The sequence below is a fragment of the Macaca thibetana genome, chromosome 5 (assembly GCF_024542745.1).
Source record: "Macaca thibetana thibetana isolate TM-01 chromosome 5, ASM2454274v1, whole genome shotgun sequence".
Taxonomy (NCBI): domain Eukaryota; kingdom Metazoa; phylum Chordata; class Mammalia; order Primates; family Cercopithecidae; genus Macaca; species Macaca thibetana.
Genome location: NC_065582.1, coordinates 34,093,272 through 34,114,145, shown reverse-complemented (window position 1 = coordinate 34,114,145; position 20,874 = coordinate 34,093,272). Strand labels below are relative to the sequence as shown.

At 38.5% G+C, this 20,874-nt stretch overlaps 1 protein-coding gene across 9 annotated transcripts in view; it reads left to right on the top strand.

The window, feature by feature from the left end:
- GUCY1A1 (guanylate cyclase 1 soluble subunit alpha 1) overlaps nucleotides 1–20,874 on the top strand; it is a 67,812-nt gene that overhangs the window by 37,237 nt on the left and 9,701 nt on the right. For all 9 annotated transcript variants that reach the window (XM_050791267.1, XM_050791263.1, XM_050791264.1 and 6 more), the window contains 5 exons: nucleotides 620–681; nucleotides 5,311–5,369; nucleotides 7,569–8,278; nucleotides 10,629–11,114; nucleotides 17,006–17,149. In XM_050791267.1, coding sequence (XP_050647224.1) covers nucleotides 620–681; nucleotides 5,311–5,369; nucleotides 7,569–8,278; nucleotides 10,629–11,114; nucleotides 17,006–17,149 — 1,461 coding nt within the window. The remainder of the gene's footprint in view (nucleotides 1–619; nucleotides 682–5,310; nucleotides 5,370–7,568; nucleotides 8,279–10,628; nucleotides 11,115–17,005; nucleotides 17,150–20,874) is intronic.

Sequence of the window (20,874 nt, the reverse complement as noted above, 5' to 3'; positions counted from 1 at the left end):
GCTTATTTCAAATAAATGATCAACTAACTTTGGTGACAGATTAGATTTAAGAGATCAAAAAAGGAAGAGACAGAGATAACTCCAGAGTTCGCTAGACAAGAAGATGATATGAATGTGTAGTTAAGGGCAGAGAGTCACTGGGGCAGCTGAGTGTGGAGTTTGTAAAGGGAACAGAAATTTGCTTGGCTTGGTCCTTGCTGAGACTGAAGTATTGGTTGCCCATCCAGAGGGATTTCCTGACTCAGAGGAAGTGATACCCATGGAATCCTATATTGCAGAAGACCTAACACTGCCAAACTGAAACCTTCTGTTTGGATTCACAATCAGCTCAACTATTCCGTGGCTGTCAGTGAGACCACCACCAAAAGCTAAACCTATGGGCCACAACACATATCCAGTCTCAGATTAGTCTCAGCACATTGCTTCTTCTCCAGTTTGGAAAACACATAGAAAATCAGTTCCAGTTTCCAAAGTGAAAATTCACAACATTTATCATTCAAGCAATTGTATAATGTTTTTGCTTCTCTAAAATAAATCTTCAGGATGCATTTGTAAATATATAATTTCAAACAAATTATTATTTAAGGGAATGTTTAAAATATTTCTTTTGAACTTTCAGTTTGAACGGCTGAATCTTGCACTTCAGAGAACATTGGCAAAGCACAAAATAAAAGAAAGCAGGTAAGTCAAACCACTTTAGTTGTGTGAACCTCTTGTTTCAATGACTAATACTGCTGCTAACGGTCAGCACTTACTGAATATGTCAACCCTTTATTGAATCATTGTGATATGTCGGAAACTGGACTTAGTGCTTTCGCTGATACTAATTTGAAATTAAGTGCATCTATTTTTCACATTTGATAAATGATTAAACTGAAGTTTATATGAAGTGTTTAGAATTTTATAGCTGGTTAAGGAAAAGACAGAGCTGGGGTTCAAGCGCGGGTTTTCCAGAGCCCATTATTTTAAGCATGTGGTTATATACTGCTGCTTTAACAAGCTCCTGCAAGGCCAATTCTTTCATACTAATTGGTAACTTCTAAAATATTTAACAACACGTAAGTCATGGATCCCAAACAATCTTCTTGCTTGAAGGATGCTGCCAAAGTTTTGAGCAGGGTCCCAGCAGATACCCCGTCCCCCATAGACACCTCAACAGCATGTTAACACTTTAGTGTCTGCATCAGGAGGAGGTAGAAGGATCAAGGGCTTAAAAGGAAGGAGACTCAGAGTTCTGGGGGTAGCAGCTGTTTATTAATTCTTAGGGAAGTGTTTCTGTATTCTCCTAACTAGTTTGGTTGCACTGCAGAACATTAGTTTGGTTTATACTTTTTTTCTAGTATTCTTTTAAAGGGTTTCTGAAGAGGTTTAATATAAAGGTTTTTTTTTTTTTTTTTTTTTTTAGAAACAGGGTCTCACTCTGTCATCCAGGCTGAATGCAGTGGTGTGATCATAGCTCACTGCTGCCCAGAAATCCTGGGCTCAAGCCATCCTTCTACCTCAGCCTCCCAAAAAGCTGAGATTATGGGCATGGGCCTAAAGTTACTTTTTTAAATTTTATTTTCATTTTTTTGAGACAGGGTCTTGCTCTGTCGCCCAGGCTAGAGGGCAGTGGTATGATCTTGGCGCACTACAACCTCTGCCTCCCTGGCTCAAGCCATTTTCCCACATCAACCTCTCGAGTAGCTGGGACTACAGGCATGTGCCACCATGCCCAGCCAATTTTTTTTTTTTTTTTTTTTTTTTTTTTTTTTTTTTTTTTTTGTGGAGACAAGATTTCACCATGTTGCTCAGACTGGTCTCAAACTCATGAGCTCAAGCATTCCCCCACGTTGGCCTCCAAAACTGCTAGGATTACAGGCATGCGCCTCTGCACCTCATCACTAAAGTTACATTTTTAAAATCTGATTTATTTAGTGAATCAAACACAATTTAGCACATTTACTGCTGACAGAAAATGTAATAGGGGCCAGGCACAGTGGCTCACACCTGTAATCCCGACCCTTTGGGAGGTCAAGGTGGACGGATCACCTGCGGTCAGGAGTTCGAGACCAGACTGGCCAACATGGCAAAACCCCGTCTCTACTAAAAACACAAAAATTAGCCAGGCATGGTGGCAGATGCCTGTAATCCCAGCTATTTGGGAGACTGAGGCAGGAGAATCGCCGGAACCCAGGAGACGGAGGTTGCTGTGAGCCGAGATTGCGCCACTACACTCCAGCCTGGACGATAGAGCGAGACTCCGTCTCAAAACAAACAAACAAACAACAACAACAAAAAGTAATAGGCCCTGTTTTTGATTCCCTGAAATTTCAAGGATGGTTTAGTTTATAAATAATCGAATAAATACTGGTGTTCAAATTTGCAGAACTGAACATTGAAGTTTTACAAAACAGTACTATTGTCAGGAATGTTTTAACAATTCATTCATCTGTCTCCTACTCATGAGTGATCATCTGCTCTGTGGATCATATGTGCCTGATTCTCCTTGCTGACTAGCTGGTCCCAGACTGCAGGCAGCAGGACCAAGCCAAGAAGGGGTCATGGACAGGTCCAGAAGGAGAGAGTGTGAATCTATGTGTCTGACAGAAGCTTTGTTTACACGAGTAATATGAAAAGCATTCCAGAATGCCTCTGACCTTCATTCCCAGTCAAGCTGATAAGATAGCCTCAAGTCTCTCACTGTGCTACTGTGTCTGTCTGCTTAAGTCCTTGGCAGCCAGTTTACTCAAAATGTATTCTCAGGGCTTTGTGTTCTGAATTGTTCCTACAGCTTCTTGCAATACTCAGTTGTGATGTGTTTCCAGCAGTATATCTCTTAAAATAATCTCAAAACTTAAGTAAACAATAATTATTTTTTTGAAATTTTGAAATTTTTGTTTACCACTTCTCTGATTTCCTTAAAAAAAAAAAAGAAATCTGATTATACTTTTAAAGTGTCTTGATGAGAACTATTCAGTTGTTGAAAGAAGATTTTTGCTCAGAAGCCTGCCTGCTGATATGTTAAGTGGCTCCTCTGTGCTTTTTTTGGTTTTGGGGTATCCTCTTCTTTACGCTTTTTTACTTCACTTTCTTGTTGGTAAGTCACTGCCGCTTTTATTGCTGTCAGTTTGCCAACTGCTGAACACCCCTTAACCCTTTTTCGTGCTGCTTATTCTCTTCTATGAATTGACAAACAATAAGTCCAATATATCAACCAATGAACTGTCCTTGAATGAAGTACGAGAGCTGCCCCCCTCCTCTCTTTTTTTTTTTTTTTTTTTTTTTTTTTCAGTGAATGAGTTTTAGTACAGCCATCATGTCCCTCAGGATTGGTTGCCCAGAGAGTTCTTGCTTAGTTTCTTTTTCTGGGGTCTTTTGATCACATCATTATATGTATGAACTCATACTGGTGTGTGTGTGTGTGTGTGTGTGTGTGTGTGTGTGTGTATTTGTATGAGGCACACAGGTGTTTGCTGGTGCATGTGCAATTTTTTTTTTTTTTTTTTTTTTTTTTTGAGACGGACTCTCGCTCTGTCACCCAGGCTGGAGTGCAGTGGCCGGATCTCAGCTCACTGCAGGCTCTGCCTCCCGGGTTTATGCCATTCTCCTGCCTCAGCCTCCCAAGTAGCTGGGACTACAGGCGCCCGCCACCTCGCCCGGCTAGTTTTTTGTATTTTTTAATAGAGACAGGGTTTCACCGTGTTAGCCAGGATGGTCTCGATCTCCTGACCTCATGATCCGCCCGTCTCGACCTCCCGAAGTGCTGGGATTACAGGCTTGAGCCACCACGCTGGGCCGGTGCTTGTGCAATTCTTATACCCACTTGTATTTTTTGAAGGTGAGGGTAGGAATCGTAGTTTGAATTGCACAACGTGCTGTTTGAACTAACAAGTTTCGATCACAAATTTTATCATAATCACTCATCACTATCAGAAATCATCACAAACAATTAGGCAAACATGAATCAACAAGTTGTGCAGTTAAAACTGCAAAAAACTCTTATCAATAAAAAAGTATGCTATTATAGTCTCAATTTCTATGCTGTACAACGAGTGCAATAATTGAATGAAGAATAGGTTTCTTTCATTACTAATTTTTTACACAAAATCAAGGATAAAAGTTTAATATAATGATATCTGAGAGATAAACAGAGCCTTAAACTAAGAAGCAAAAGATTCTATATATTTGCTTTAGGAAAACATATAATGTTACTTAAAAGTGAATTCTATCTGTATGTAGGTTTTTCTTGGTTATCAGAATTACCAACCTCTTCTTGGCCACTTCACATTTGAGGTTGCTAGCCAGGGAAGGTTCTCTTTAGTATGGAGGCTCCTTGACTTACAGTGGAGTTACATACAGATAAACCCATCATAACTTGAAAACGCCCTAAGTCGAAAATGCATTTAACATGCTTAACCTACTGAATAGCTTAGCCTTGCCTACCTTACACGTGCTCAGCAACTTAAAGTAGCATGCAGTTGGGCAAAATCATCTGGTAACACAGTGCACTGTAGAGTACCGGTTGTTTACCCTCAAAATTCCATGGCCACATGAGAGCTGGGTTCACTGCCACTGCCCAGCATCACACAAGAGCATTGTACTCCATACCTGTAGCATGGGAAAAAATCAAAATTCAAACTTTGAAGTACAGTTTCCACTGAATACTTACAGCTTTTGCACCTATATAAAGGTGTTAAAAAAAAAAAAAAAAAAAAGCTAAGTCTGAGACTGTCTGTATTAGCGTATGTAAAGTTCACTTAAAAGATAAACATTCCTTATGATGAAGAATAACAAAACATTCTATCATATATATTTTGGGGTTTTCCAACATTGTTCTGGATAGTACATGTCGTTGCTGCTTTCCTGTAAAATTGATAGTCAATATTTGCTTCTACAGACAAGGGAATTTAAACTATTTTCTTTCTTTTTTTTTTTTTTTTTTGGAGACAGTCTCTCTTGTTGCCCAGGCTGGAGTGCAGTGGCTGGCTGATCTCGGCTCACTGCTACCTCTCCCTCCTGGGTCCCGGTTCAAGCAATTCTCCTGCCTCAGCCTCCCGAGTAACTGGGATTACAGGCACAGGCCACCATGCCCAGCTAATTTTTGTATTTTTAGCAGAGACGGGGTTTCACCATGTTGGCCAGGCTGGTCTTGAACTCCTGACCTTGTGATCCACCCAACTCGGCCTCCCAAAGTGCTGGGATTACAGGCATGAGCCACCGTGCCCCGCCTAATTTAAACTATTTTCTATCATTATTTCTGTATATTATAATCTGAACTTTTAGCATGTATTTATGAGTTTATAACTTAAAATATTGAAATATTTCCAGGAAATCTTTGGAAAGAGAAGACTTTGAAAAAATAATTGCAGAGCAAGCAGTTGCAGCAGGTAATAGAATTGTTTATGTAATTAGAAAGTATGCCATATACCTCTAGAACTCACATTTTCTCTAGAAATATTCATGTTTATTTGTTGGTGACTCCCAGTATGAAGTGTTCAATATTATGTATTCTGTTAATGTAAAGAGTAACAATTTTTGATACTATATGTTTTTGTTTGACCTAAAACATTTTCTCTGTTTATGTTTAGTTGCTGAAGAGTAGATAAGGCTAGATGGGAAGCTAACTCACAAACATTCACAGGCTTTGATCTTGAATCTAACTAAGTGTTCTTCATTTATGCATGAAAAATTCTACTCAACAAAGTAAAATAAAGAATGCTTTTAAAGGTTAGGAGCAGTCATGGGAAAAAAGTTAACAGTGTTCTCACATTAATCATTAGTTTGAGAGAAAAATTTGATGTGTGACTTTGTCTTGCTGTCCTTTCCAAAGTTTCAGTACATGAACCATGAGGTTGCGTCTTTCTAAAAGTATGATATTGATAATAATAATAATGACTAACTTATATCGAGTCCCTCCTATTCTGAACATAAGCCCCACACTTCACAACAGTGCTATGAAGAGGGCACTATTCTTTTTCCCACATTACAGATAAGAAAAAATGTGGTACTCAGAGTGTAAAGATTAAAGGAGATTATAGAAAGGGAAGATCGTACAGAGCACCCTTGACATAACTAACTCCATCTTTAAAAAAGACTCCATTTTGTATTTCCTAGGGTATTTTGCCAACAAAAATAACATGTTTTATTTAATAAACAAATTTTAAATAGTGAAAACTACATGCAACCAGATAAAAACACTTTTTCACTATCAGTTCTCACCAGAGGACTCTGCAACTATAAAAAATTAAACCTTCAACAACTCAAAACGGTCGTCCTAACTGACACCTTCTTACATTCACTCATGATAAAAATTTGACATCTGCCACCAAGGCCTCTGCCACCTCAGAGTCTTTCTTATAAGACCAACAGATGGCCTGACTGAAACCAAGACTCCTTTTGTCTTCTTCACTATACCCACCCTCATTTGTTAATTCTTTCTCCTATCTCTTTTTCCTTTCGATGTTAAATGTTACTTTGTTACAAAATATTTAACCTATAACATTTCTATTTTCTATGTTAATTAAGCATACTATTATGTATCACTTAAAATACTGACTTGTGGAGTGACTTGAGCCTGTGTGCCTGTAGCTCTAAGAAATGAGTAAACAAAAAGTCCCCCAAAAATTGCCACTTGGCAAGGCGTGGTGGTTGACGCCTGCAATCCCCACAATTTAGGAGGCTGAGGTGGGCAGATCACCCGAGGTCAGGAGTTCGAGACCAATCTGGCCAACACGGCAAAAACCCATCTCTACTAAAAATACAAAGATTAACCAGGCATGGTCATGTGCATCTGTAGTCTCAGCTACTCTGGAAGCTGAGGCATAAGAATCACCTAAACCTGGGAGGCGGAGGTTGCAGTGAGCTGAGATTGCATCACTGCACTCCAGCCTGGGCAACACAGCAAGACTCTGTCTCAAAAAAAAAAAATTGCCTCCTTAATAACTTCATATATCTCATGGCTTTTATGATAAAAAGTAATATTAATAAAAGCCTAACATTGTAAAAAGACACAGACATACAGAGGCTTATTTCTAACTTCATAGCACTCATGAAAATGCTATAGAAAGTAAATTACATATTCCAAGCAGATACTCTTTCTGCTAACACTAAAAAACAAGAATGCTATTTTACTCAGGAAAAAAAATGCTTTGTAATCATTTCTAGACAAAACTGAGTTTCATGACCAGTGATTTTAAATTAACTTCAGTGTCTGACCCTTTCGCTGCTGGAAACCCTCAGAGAGGAAGATCCTCTTCATGAGGATGAATTGCTTTTGTTTTTAACAGAAAGATTGGAGGAATTTTGCCAAAAGGTACTTACTACAGGAATTCAAATTGATCTTTTATAGTTAGGTTTCAGAGAGATAAAAAGTTGTGTATTATATTCAAGTGGTCATTCTTTTTTAATGAATTAATTTGGGATATTTCTTCAGTTACTAGAATTTTAGAAGCTAACCTAGGTAGATAATTTGGATATAGGGGTTTCATTTTAATCAGCAAATAGCACAAGTTGAAAATAGGAATAATGGCACAGCTTTACCAAGGTGGCGTATTTGATATGGCAGAACATGTATTATGTGATTTCAGGAGTTCCAGTGGAAGTTATCAAAGAATCTCTTGGTGAAGAGCTTTTTAAAATATGTTACGAGGAAGATGAAAACATCCTTGGGGTGGTTGGAGGCACTCTTAAAGATTTTTTAAACAGCTTCAGTACCCTTCTGAAACAGAGCAGCCATTGCCATGAAGCAGGAAAAAGGGGCAGACTTGAGGACGCCTCCATTCTATGCCTGGATAAGGAGGATGATTTTCTACATGTTTACTACTTCTTCCCTAAGAGAACCACCTCCCTGATTCTTCCTGGCATCATAAAGGCAGCTGCTCACGTATTATATGAAACCGAAGTGGAAGTGTCGTTAATGCCTCCCTGCTTCCATAACGATTGCAGCGAGTTTGTGAATCAGCCCTATTTGTTGTACTCCGTTCACGTGAAAAGCACCAGGCCATCCCTGTCCCCCAGCAAACCCCAGTCCTCGCTGGTGATTCCCACATCGCTCTTCTGCAAGACATTTCCATTCCATTTCATGTTTGACAAAGATATGACAATTCTGCAATTTGGCAACGGCATCAGAAGGCTGATGAACAGGAGAGACTTTCAAGGAAAGCCTAATTTTGAAGAATACTTTGAAATTCTGACTCCAAAAATCAACCAGACATTTAGCGGGATCATGACTATGTTGAATATGCAGTTTGTTGTACGGGTGAGGAGATGGGACAACTCTGTGAAGAAATCTTCAAGGGTAAGGAAAATGTAGTATTATCTTGAATAAGAAAGCTATTTCATATTTAAGAGTAAGAAACGAAAGCGTAAAAATATATGCATCACTTCAAATGTTTTGATAAAACATATTTAAAACAATGGTAAAAGAATTGTGCCGGGCGCGGTGGCTCACGCCTGTAATCCCAGCACTTTGGGAGGCCGAGGCTGGCGGATCACAAGGTCAGGAGATCGAGACCACGGTGAAACCCTCTCTCTACTAAAAGTAGAAAAAATTAGCCGGGCGAGGTGGCGGGCGCCTGTAGTCCCAGCTACTCGGGAGGCTGAGGCAGCAGAATGGCGGGAACCCGGGAGGCGGAGCTTGCAGTGAGCCGAGATCGCGCCACTGCACTCCATGCACTCCAGCCTGGGCGACAGAGCGAGACTCCGTCTCAAAAAAAAAAAAAAAAAAAAAAAAAAAAAAAGAATTGCAAAGCTGTAATAAACTTAAACAAAATTCTTTCTGCATTTGTTTGCTTACTCGATTCATTACTCCAAAAATATTTATTGAATGCAGTCTGCCTTTTAATATCTTTTTGGAATGTTTTATAATGAAATTTGATAAATGTTTATATAAAATATGTTTTCAATTATCTCGCTGACTTAGGTTGAATAATAAGAGGTATTGTTTTACAACAAACAAAAGTCACTCGTTTCTTGTAGGAGGCAACTAAATGGATTTTCAATCAACATTTACTAGACATAAAAAAATAATTTATTTGATTATTTGTTACCAAATGTGGAGGTTAAAATATGTCATCTCATGGTAGAGAACTTCGGTAACTATTTAGTCTGAGGAAAGGAAGTTTGCCAACTCATAGTTGATAACACAAGCGAAGTTAAGAGAGAGATTTCACACATATATAACTTTAGTAGAAGCGCTATTTTTTCCCCAAAAGGAAAATAGCTTTATTATTGTTTTCTATCCTAAAATAATATATTGAGATGTTTAAAAATGAGTGATATTGAAAGGTGTTTATTGTAGCAAAAAAATGAAAAACTAATTATACACATTGTTGTTTAAAACAAAAAAAATGCTATTTTACAACTTCTTTTATCATGAAACAATATATTTTGTGCATCCTCCCATGTCATTAGATATAGGTCTATTTGGCTTTCTTGGAGTCTTAGTGGTATCCCATTATATGGTTGTGTTCTACTTTATTTATTTATTCATTTATTTAGATGGAGTCTTGCTCTGTCGCCCAGGCTGGAGTGCAGTGGCGTGTTCGCAGCTCACTGCCACCTCCAACTCCAAGGTTCAAGCAATTCTCCCTGCCTCAGCCTCTTGAGTAGCTGGGATTACAGGCATGCGCCACCACACCCAGCTAGTTTTTGTATTTTTTAACAGATGGAGTTTTGCCATGTTGGTCAGGCTGGTCTTGAACTCCTGACCTCAGGTGATCCATTCACCTTGGTCTCCCAAGCTCTACTTTATTTAACTAGTATCCTATTGAAGGATATTTGGGTTGCTTTTGGCTTTTTGCTGCAAGAACACACATGCACATCTTTGTCCACATGTACGCAAGTAAACCTTCTTGTGGTTCAGGATGATCACTTGAAGCCCCCTGTCTCTCACATCCTCCTTGGTACAGTCCTTTCTACTGTATGGTTTGCTCTTTTATTTGTGTGGTGGAGGGCAGGGTGCCTTATGTGCTGGAGGCAAAGTTGAAATGGGGAAGTAGCCTCTCCTATAAGATTCAGATACCTCATGCTGAAGTCTCTGGAAAAATAATGACTTCCAAAAGGTAGTTCTGGGGAGCTACTCATGACTGAAAAAAAAAAATTCAGATAAAAATCTTACCTTTGGAGGCTTTTTAACTTCCATACCTGCCAGATGGAGCAAGTACTACGGGAGAAGTGGGGAAGAGAAGAGAAACATGCTAAACGAGAAGGAAACAACAAAAAAAATAGAATGAAGAAAAAAGTAAAAGGGAGGGAGGGAAGAAGGAAGAAAGGAAGGAAGACTACATTTTCATAAGTACCATATTATACAAAAAATAGAACTTCAGGTTAACCAAGTGAGACTATTAACAAGAATATCGTGGCAAAAGCCTCAGCACGCTGCTTAGTGAGAAAGTGTTGAAGCAACAGCGTTTTGCATTGTTCACTGTAAATCTTGATTTATGTGTAGAGTATACTCCAATATACTCTTCAAATGTCTGCATGCATTTTAGAACTCATAGCAAATTGGAACTATAAGAAAGCAAACTGTTCCTCTCCAGCAGGTTTGAACACAAAGGGATTATTACTGTATCTACTTCCCCTTCTTTTGTCTCAGAAAGATTTTGGAAACTTGAATAAACCACAGTTGGTTCTCCTTTCCTTCATAGGTTATGGACCTCAAAGGCCAAATGATCTACATTGTTGAATCCAGTGCAATCTTGTTTTTGGGGTCACCCTGTGTGGACAGATTAGAAGATTTTACAGGACGAGGGCTCTACCTGTCAGACATCCCAATTCACAATGCACTGAGGGATGTGGTCTTGATAGGGGAGCAAGCCCGAGCTCAAGATGGCCTGAAGAAGAGGCTAGGGAAGCTGAAGGCCACTCTTGAGCAAGCCCACCAAGCCCTAGAGGAGGAGAAGAAAAAGACGGTAGATCTTCTGTGCTCCATATTTCCCTGTGAGGTTGCTCAGCAGCTGTGGCAAGGGCAAGTTGTGCAAGCCAAGAAGTTCAGTAATGTCACCATGCTCTTTTCAGACATCGTTGGGTTCACTGCCATCTGCTCCCAGTGCTCACCGCTGCAGGTCATCACCATGCTCAATGCACTCTACACTCGCTTCGACCAGCAGTGTGGAGAGCTGGATGTCTACAAGGTAGGGGTGGAACAGGGCAATGATCATTTTACCAGCAAACTCACTGGGGTACAAGCACTGTGCCTAGGACCTGAATTATAATGCAACTGAAAGGCCACCTCTGCACAGTCTTGCAAGCCCAGTCCTGGGAACAGGTATAGTACATTCATTATGTGGGTGTTTTCCAGCCAGAAATAGCTCCGGATCTGCCCAGAAACAGAGGTAACTGTTCTGTGAGAGGACTGCCACATTCTCTTCTCAAACAATGAGCAGAGAATGGAGGGAGGATAAGGTGCTCAAAGAATGGAGGATGGGATGTAGGACCTGTGAATAGGAGAAGTTTAATAGTCAGTGAACCTGCCACTTCACTGTGGAAACTGAGTTGAATTATTAAGTGTGAGATAATTCGAAGTATGGCTTATACAAGGAAACATTATCCTTTGTATCTGTAAGAGTAAAGACACATGAGGATTATAAAAATTGCCTTTAAATAGATTACTTCAGTACAGAGTTAACCTGATACTTTTCATAGACAGTTAACAGAAATCAAAATCACCTACTTAAGGCATTTTTGCAGCTTGGCCAAGGGCGGAGACATTTGAAAAACAAAGACCTGTCTTCAAATCTTGTTCTCTGCCTTACTCGCTTTGTAAACTAAGTTAAAAAAAACCTTTATCATCACTTCTAAGAGAAAATAATGCTCACTCACAGAGTCTATACATATGAATAACACACATTATGTCCCATAATCTTCATGAACAGGATTGTTATAAAGATTATGTTAGATAATATATGATATTCATCAGACATACAGGATGAGCCAGGCATCATTGTAGGCACTGGAGATATAGCAGTGACCATCCCTGATACCAATTTTTTTAAAAATGTAACTACTATTAGTAAGAGAGCTAATGAAGAGATTTCAAGTTCTGTCTACTTCTTTAGAATTAAAAGTTTTTACTGATTTAAATTACTTTGCTTTCTTTTAGACATTGGCACTAGGAATAAAGCATACTTCTCATTTGTATGGCTTGAATCATCTTCTTAACTTGCCACATAACATTCTGACGTTTCAGAGCTGAACCCAACAGGAAATAAATAAATTATTGAGGAAGAAACAAATATTATTCATGATAATACATAAGCTCTTGTCTTGTTCTGTTCTAGATGCTAGAAGTAAAACCTTACTTTAAAAAATTCCTAACAGGAAATTCCAAACAGAGCCATGATTCCCTTGGGGAAAAAGAGGCCCATGTATAATTACAGAAAAAATAATTGGCTTCAGTTAGGTTAAGTTTGATGGCCTCTTGTGGAGTTTACTGTATTTATTTGTAGACATTTTCTATCTTGAGACTGTCTCCTCTCTTAGAATTGTGAGAAGGAAGTCTTTCTTCCTTGCAAACTGCTGTAATTGCTAACAGAAGTAGCCCTCTTCTACTTTTGGTTATTTCTATCAAGGATATAGGGTATAGTTTTTAAATATCCTAACAAGCATTTTGAAACTATGCTCCTCACTGTAAGGTATAAGGACAACAGCCACAGAGTTCTCTGATGAATCTAACTAGAGCCATAGCTAGATAGTAAATTACCTTCTATGCCAGTCCTCATCTCTACTTTTTCTTCACTTCTGATTTTGCTTGAGATTAGTTGGAGACAGCTGAAAATAAATATAGAAGGGTTTCAGATATACACAATGTATAATCATGGGCCTACCCTATAGGTGCCAATGGCTTCAAAAGAATAGTCAACCTTATTTATTCCAGGACTTGATTATACTATGGCTTTATTTAATTTCATTTTCTCTCTTCTGTCTTTCTGGGGGTTTTGGCCATTTTTCTGTTTCTCTCTGTGTTCATTTACCAATTGTTTCAGCATGTATATACTGGTTATCCAGCATTTGCCAGCATGGGTGGGCAATGGCTACAGAGCTAGAGCGTACAATCACTGTGAGGAAAGTTCACATCTGGAGAAGGAGAAGAGGGCAGAATGGACCAACGCTAGATTTCCATATGACATGACGAAGGGATGCAGTATGTACAAGGGGCTGCAAAAGCAGATATGGTAGGCCCCTAACATCAGGTAGGGATGGGGGTAGAACTTCTTCTGATTAGCATATTTATTGAGCACCTGTGATAGCCATCATGATGAGCATTTCTTATGTGCTCATTGCTGAGAAAAAGCTCATGGGTGACATTGCCACCTGGTTCATTATTACCGGGCACAGGTAATATAGGACTGAATAAACTAGACAAACTCAGAGGGCTTACATATGATTAGGGGAAAGAAAGACGGTAAACGAATGAGTAAATTTATAGTCTTTCAGTTAGTATAATAATATGAAAGAAAAAAAAAGTAGGTTAAGGGGAAAAAGAAGGGCAGTGGGTAAGGGGTGATTGCTGTTTCTTAGAGAGTGGTGGCAATCGGCTTTTCTAATAAGGTGAGGTTTTTGTAGGGACTGAAGGAAAGGAGGGACAACCAAGTGGTTATCTGCAGAGAGATTGCTCCAGGAGAAAGGAATAGCAAGTGGGAGCATGTTTGATATGCTTAAGGGATAATGGAAGGCAGTGACATTGGAACAAAATGAGAAATATGGAGAATAAGAAGATAAAGTCAGAGACTAGGAGAAAGACAGGTCAAGAAGAAATCTGGAGCCATAATAAGGGTATCAGCATTCACTCTGACTGGGGAATTTCTGAAGATTTGCACCTTCTTTCTTTTTTCCTTTCTCACCCTCATCCTTTTACAACTGAGGCTTTGGATCAGAATAGGGTCTTATAGTTACAGTAAATATTTGGAGGAGAAGAAAAATGCTGCTCTTAGAATTAGGGAGTTATTTGTGGATTTAAATTAACTATTTGCTTTCTGCAGCCAGTATCACAGACAGATAAAAATTGCCTGTAACATCAACAACAATGATAATGATAATGACAAGGTTAATACTTAGATTTTAGATAATAGCTTGATTTCCAGTGGTCCTTCAAGCATCACCATTGTTTTTACCTACTGATTCAACATCTTGGTTTCTATAACTGTGATTAGTATCCATTAAACAAGTAATTTCTTTTTTTTTTTTTAATTTATTTATTATTATTATACTTTAAGTTGTAGGGTACATGTGCATAACGTGCAGGTTTGTTATATATGTATACTTGTGCCATGTTGGTGTGCTGCACCCATCAACTCGTCATTTACATCAGGTATAACTCCCAATGCAATCCCTCCCCCCTCCCCCCTCCCCATGATAGGCCCCTGTGTGTGATGTTCCCCTTCCCGAGTCCAAGTGATCTCATTGTTCAGTTCCCACCTATGAGTGAGAACATGCGGTGTTTGGTTTTCTGTTCTTGTGATAGTTTGCTAAGAATGATGGTTTCCAGCTGCATCCATGTCCCTACAAAGGACACAAAGTCATCCTTTTTGATGGCTGCATAGTATTCCATGGTGTATATGTGCCACATTTTCTTAATCCAATCTGTCACTGATGGACATTTGGGTTGATTCCAAGTCTTTGCTATTGTGAATAGTGCTGCAATAAAAATACATGTGCATGTGTCTTTATAGCAGCATAATTTATAATCCTTTGGGTATATACCCAGTAATGGGATGGCTGGGTCATATGGTACCTCTAGTTCTAGATCCTTGAGGAATCGCCATACTGTTTTCCATAATGGTTGAACTAGTTTACAGTCCCACCAACAGTGTAAAAGTGTTCCTATTTCTCCACATCCTCTCCAGCACCTGTTGTTTCCTGACTTTTTAATGATCGCCATTCTAACTGGTGTGAGATGGTATCTCATTGTGGTTTTGATTTGCATTTCTCTGATGGCCAGTGATGATGAGCATTTTTTCATGTGTCTGTTGGCTGTATGAATGTCTTCTTTTGAGAAATGTCTGTTCATATCCTTTGCCCACTTTTTGATGGGGCTGTTTGTTTTTTTCTTGTAAATTTGTTTGAGTTCTTTGTAGGTTCTGGATATTAGCCCTTTGTCAGATGAGTAGATTGCAAAAATTTTCTCCCATTCTGTAGGTTGCCTGTTCACTCTGATGGTAGTTTCTTTTGCTGTGCAGAAGCTCTTTAGTTTAATGAGATCCCATTTGCTAATTTTGGCTTTTGCTGCCGTTGCTTTTGGTGTTTTAGACATGAAGTCTTTGCCCATGCCTATGTCCTGAATGGTACTACCTAGGTTTTCCTCTAGGATTTTTATGGTATTAGGTCTAACATTTAAGTCTCTAATCCATCTTGAATTAATTTTCATATAAGGAGTAAGGAAAGGATCCAGTTTCAGCTTTCTACTTATGGCTAGCCAATTTTCCCAGCACCATTTATTAAATAGGGAATCCTTTCCCCATTTCTTGTTTCTCTCAGGTTTGTCAAAGATCAGATGGCTGTAGATGTGTGGTATTATTTCTGAGGACTCTGTTCTGTTCCATTGGTCTATATCTCTGTTTTGGTACCAGTACCATGCTGTTTTGGTTACTGTAGCCTTGTAGTATAGTTTGAAGTCAGGTAGCGTGATGCCTCCAGCTTTGTTCTTTTGACTTAGACAAGAACCACATGATTATCTCAATAGATGCAGAAAAGGCTTTTGACAAAATTCAACAGCCCTTCATGCTAAAAATGCTCAATAAATTCGGTATTGATGGAACGTACCTCAAAATAATAAGAGCTATTTACGACAAACCCACAGCCAATATCATACTGAATGGGCAAAAACTGGAAAAATTCCCTTTGAAAACTGGCACAAGACAGGGATGCCCTCTCTCACCACTCCTATTCAACATAGTGTTGGAAGTTCTGGCTAGGGCAATTAGGCAAGAGAAAGAAATCAAGGGTATTCAGTTAGGAAAAGAAGAAGTCAAACTGTCCCTGTTTGCAGATGACATGATTGTATATTTAGAAAACCCCATTGTCTCAGCCCAAAATCTCCTTAAGCTGATAAGCAACTTCAGCAAAGTCTCAGGATACAAAATTAATGTGCAAAAATCACAAGCATTCTTATACACCAGTAACAGACAAACACAGAGCCAAATCAGGAATGAACTTCCATTCACAGTTGCTTCAAAGAGAATAAAATACCTAGGAATCCAACTTACAAGGGATGTAAAGGACCTCTTCAAGGAGAACTACAAACCACTGCTCAGTGAAATCAAAGAGGACACAAACAAATGGAAGAACATACCATGCTCATGGATAGGAAGAATCAATATCGTGAAAATGGCCATACTGCCCAAGGTAATTTATAGATTCAATGCCATCCCCATCAAGCTACCAATGAGTTTCTTCACAGAATTGGAAAAAACTGCTTTAAAGTTCATATGGAACCAAAAAAGAGCCCGCATCTCCAAGACAATCCTAAGTTAAACAAGTAATTTCTATGAGGACCCCTAGGGTCCTTTAGAAAAACCATTTCTTTTTACTTTTATGACTATTAATATCTTGGTTTTACATTGCACAATTTTACTACATTCATATGACATTTATTGGGTAGTGACTTGAGGCAAAATACTATTTTATGATGAGGAGGATATAAAACGAGTAAATGATCCCAACATCTTTAAACAATGTATTGTAATTCAAAAATGTATTGTTTCTACAAAAACTATCTTATATGGTGAAAAAAAAAAGAGAGATGAAATGATACAATGAGTCAGTGACAAATCTGGGAGTAGAAGCCAACTGTTATTGTGTTCACAGGACTGTACTGCCTCTCAGTGCAGTGACTGAATGTAATGGGTCTAAACCTTGTGCATTTCCTGAAAGAGAAAGCCATTTCTGGGAGTATCTGATTAACCTTGATCCTCCAGAAGGCCTGAGCAATGAGATTTATGCTGTATGACTTAATTTCTTCTATATGACGTAGCCTGTGATTCTTCCTGAGCATTTATTTATAGTATGGAAAATATATTATGTCTAGGTGGAGACCATTGGCGATGCCTATTGTGTAGCTGGAGGATTACACAAAGAGAGTGATACTCATGCTGTTCAGATAGCGCTGATGGCCCTGAAGATGATGGAGCTCTCTGATGAAGTTATGTCTCCCCATGGAGAACCTATCAAGGTAAGGCAGATGATATATTGTCTAGGAGATGTCACAAGAGCAAATGCATATTAGTTGATTATCAAAACCATAGTGTATCAGCTGGGGTTTAGTTGAGAGAGAGAGAGAAAGCAAAATCTATAGAGAACACAGTCTTCTCTAACTTGTTTACATTGGAAGAAGTATATTATAGGGTATAGGCTTACAGAATCATTGAGAGGACAGAAGAACACGTCTATAAGTTGGACTTTCAAAAAAAGGTCTCCCATAGTATGGGGATCTTCCATTGTCAAAATAAAATAGCTCCTAAAGGCAAACTTCAGAACAACTGCATTTTCAAAAATCTGGAAGCTCATTCCAAAACTATCTCACCAAAGCCACAGTCAGGAAACTGCCATGTTCAGAAAGCTGCTGCCTCTCCAAAACCATATCTACTGTAATAATCAGCACGATGTCAATCCTGCATCATGACTGTTACAAAGTGAGTGACAGGAAAATGGACTCTTTACTAAGCATGCTAAAGAAAACACGAAGGCTTCCACAATTGTGCTTGAGTTATAGTGGAGATGGTGCCTGCCAAATCCCGTGCAACTGTGCCTCTGATTTACCAAGCCTAACTGCATTTAGAAGCTGCAAGTTAGTCTAGAAAATGTAGTTTTGGTTTCCCAACCCCTGGAGGAGAGAATATTACGTTTGAATGGATGTTGACTGCTAATCCACCAATATTTTCCAAGGCACATGACATTTAAAAATTTCTAGATGAGCCAGATTCCAGAATAATATCTCACCACACATGGGGAAATAAAGTTAATTTCTAGATGAGCCAGATTCCAGACTAATATCTCACCACACATGAGGAAATAAAGTTAGCATGGTAGGCATTGGTTTAATAGATAGAATATAGGCACATTACCTTTATTTGTCTCACAGTGAATGTGTCCCTTAATTTTTATAGGACAGTCCCCAGCCTTTGAGGTATTGTAAAATCTTATCTGGTATGCTATAAAACATATAGAAAAGAAAGAAGAAATTTAAAAACAAAACTATGTATTTAGAGGTTTATCCTTAACTCTCTTTAACCTTAATAGGAGCCATATGTTTAAGCCTCCATAACTATTTTCTAAGTCTATTGTCATCCCATTTATATGTTTCTGTGCAACACACTTTTCTAAATGTAATGGTATAAAATCACAACCTTTTATTATGCATGGATTCTGCGCATCAAAAATTTGGATAAGGCATACCAGGAATACCTCGTCTGTGCTCTATAATCTATGGGCCCTCGGCTGGGAATACTGAAATGGGTGAGGGTGCCTGGAATAGCTGGGATTGCGACGACTGGAGCTGGAAGATTCATTCCAAGACTGCTGCTTCACTTACATGTCAGATTCGTTGGTGGGGATGGCTGAAAGGCTGGGTTTAGCTGGGATTGTTAGTGTTACATGTGGTGCACTAGTATGTATTTCTTATGAGGTGGTTCATTTCCCACTGAACAAGACTGGTGGAAGCTCCGTGACTTAGCCTTGGAAGACACACAGCGACACTTCCGCTGTATTCTATCCGTCAGAGCAATCATAACTCTGCCCAGAAGAGAGAGGGCTTAGGGCCCATGAATCAATAGAAGGAGTGTAAAATAATTTGCAAGTATGTTTTAGAAGCATCACAATACCTTTTTTCAGATTTAGTTTCTGTAATTGCATTTTTTTAGAGGAGGACTATATATTTCTTTCTCTTTCTAATCTGTTTGAGGGGGCTTGTAGCATCAAAGTAAATGTTAAAAAATAGAGACTATTAACAACATTTTCAGTGATTTTCACACAAATGCATTTTATAATTAAGACGTGTATGTTTGGTGTGGAGGAATTTTATGGCATTTTTGTTATTTGTATAGATGTATTTTTAGATTTTTGTAAGTTGGAAGAATTATTTATAGTTAGTTTCAAAGATAGTTACCTGGGTAACGATAGGCTAGTTTAAAAGACCTATAAAGGGAGTCATTAATCATACCTTTTTATGTGTACTAACCTGCAGTCCTGGGAAATATCTGACGTCCTTAAGAGATACCTGTGAAACATCACAGAGGCAGAGTGGAGAGTATTTTTAGTAGGGAAACTTTAAGTATGTATCGGAAAGGAGCATATTGTGACTTAAACATTGTCTCATTTAATCCTTATAATAACACTTTAAAGAGGAATCTACAATTCACCAGCAGACACCAGCAGTCAAGACTCCTATGTGTCAGTATTTGGAGTCATGTCCATGTGGCTTCAAAGCCCAGGCTTTTTCTGCCTTTTGCCCTGCTACCTCTTGGTATAGAATTGAAGTGAAAGAATAGAAAATATTTCATTTTTTTATTTTTCAAACTCTGTACTTTCCTCTAGCACTTCACTTGTGGAAATCATTCATCTATTCACTTATTCCTATTGTTTTCCTCACTAACATCCATCCAGTCAGGCTTAGAAAGCAGCAGGTGGGTTGGTGACAGAGACCAGTGGGCTGAGTGTAACCGTGAAAGTCGGTAGGTGACAAGTGAACATGGAAGCAAACTTCTAGTACCCCTCCTTTCCTAAGCCTAGAAGCCTATGATGAGAAATGGGCTATACCACAAGTGGTCCCAAATAAAAGATGCCCTTAGTAGGTTCCCATTCAAATTTTTCCCAGGAGTCAGAGTTCTGCCTTTGCCTTTCATTATTTCACACGGAAGTCTGTTACCAGTGAAAAGAGATATGCTCGGGGCACAATGTGTGGCTTAAACACATTGTGATTTAAATCTTGCTGATTAATTTGAAAAGCTCTCTAAGGAAATGTTGGGGTTGAGAGATTCAAAACTGGAGAAGGGGAAGAAGGCAGCATGGCATGGAAGGAGTAGGAGGGACACTTGCCTTGTCTGCATGACTTTGGTTTTTACGAACAGAATATATTTACATTTTAATTATGAAATAAGATAAAAATGCTATGGTAAATTTAACATATAATAAGCTGGAGTAACTATAGGAAGAAAAACTGGTTTAACCAGAAGAATGCTCACAGAAAGCAATAATTCCTCAATCTAAATATGCTAAAGTCGCGGTTGATATTTATGGGCAAAAGAGTATTTATTCTATCTATCTATCTGTCTATCTCTCTAACTATCTATCACTTGTTATATGTGTAAATTCATATTTTCCTAAAAGAGACAAAGCCAGATATATAACAGACATCTAAGTTTTGCTTGTTAATGTAAAACTTTGATGAAGGAAGTTCTTTAAAAATAATCAAACCCTGCATTTTATAGGTGAAAATATGATCAGAGGGAAGTAAAGAGACTTAAGGAAGCCAGACTACCAGTTACTAGTAGAGTTTGTTAGAATACAAAGTTCCTAATTCACAATCTAGTGCTTTTATTTGAAAATTTTGTAGAATTCATATGACATCTTAAAAGTAAATGAGTCTGGGAAGTTTCCAGCAGACACCTGAAATTACTTATTAAAACTAGACAGAACTGAATTTTTCTGATTTCTAAATTATATCTAAGTTACTGAGTTCTTGGTCTTCATTCAAAATGCATGTATCTAATACAACTTTTTAAAATGTTTGAGTAAACATAGAGTTTGAAAATAATGAACATGGTATCATCATTGTCATTTAAAATATCCCCACTTTAGCTTGCTTTGTAGTAGCAGTAATTTCAGTATTTGTGAATTCTTTAAGATCATCAAGTAATCAGACCTTTGAAGATTCCATTGTTAAATATCCTGCTTTGGCTA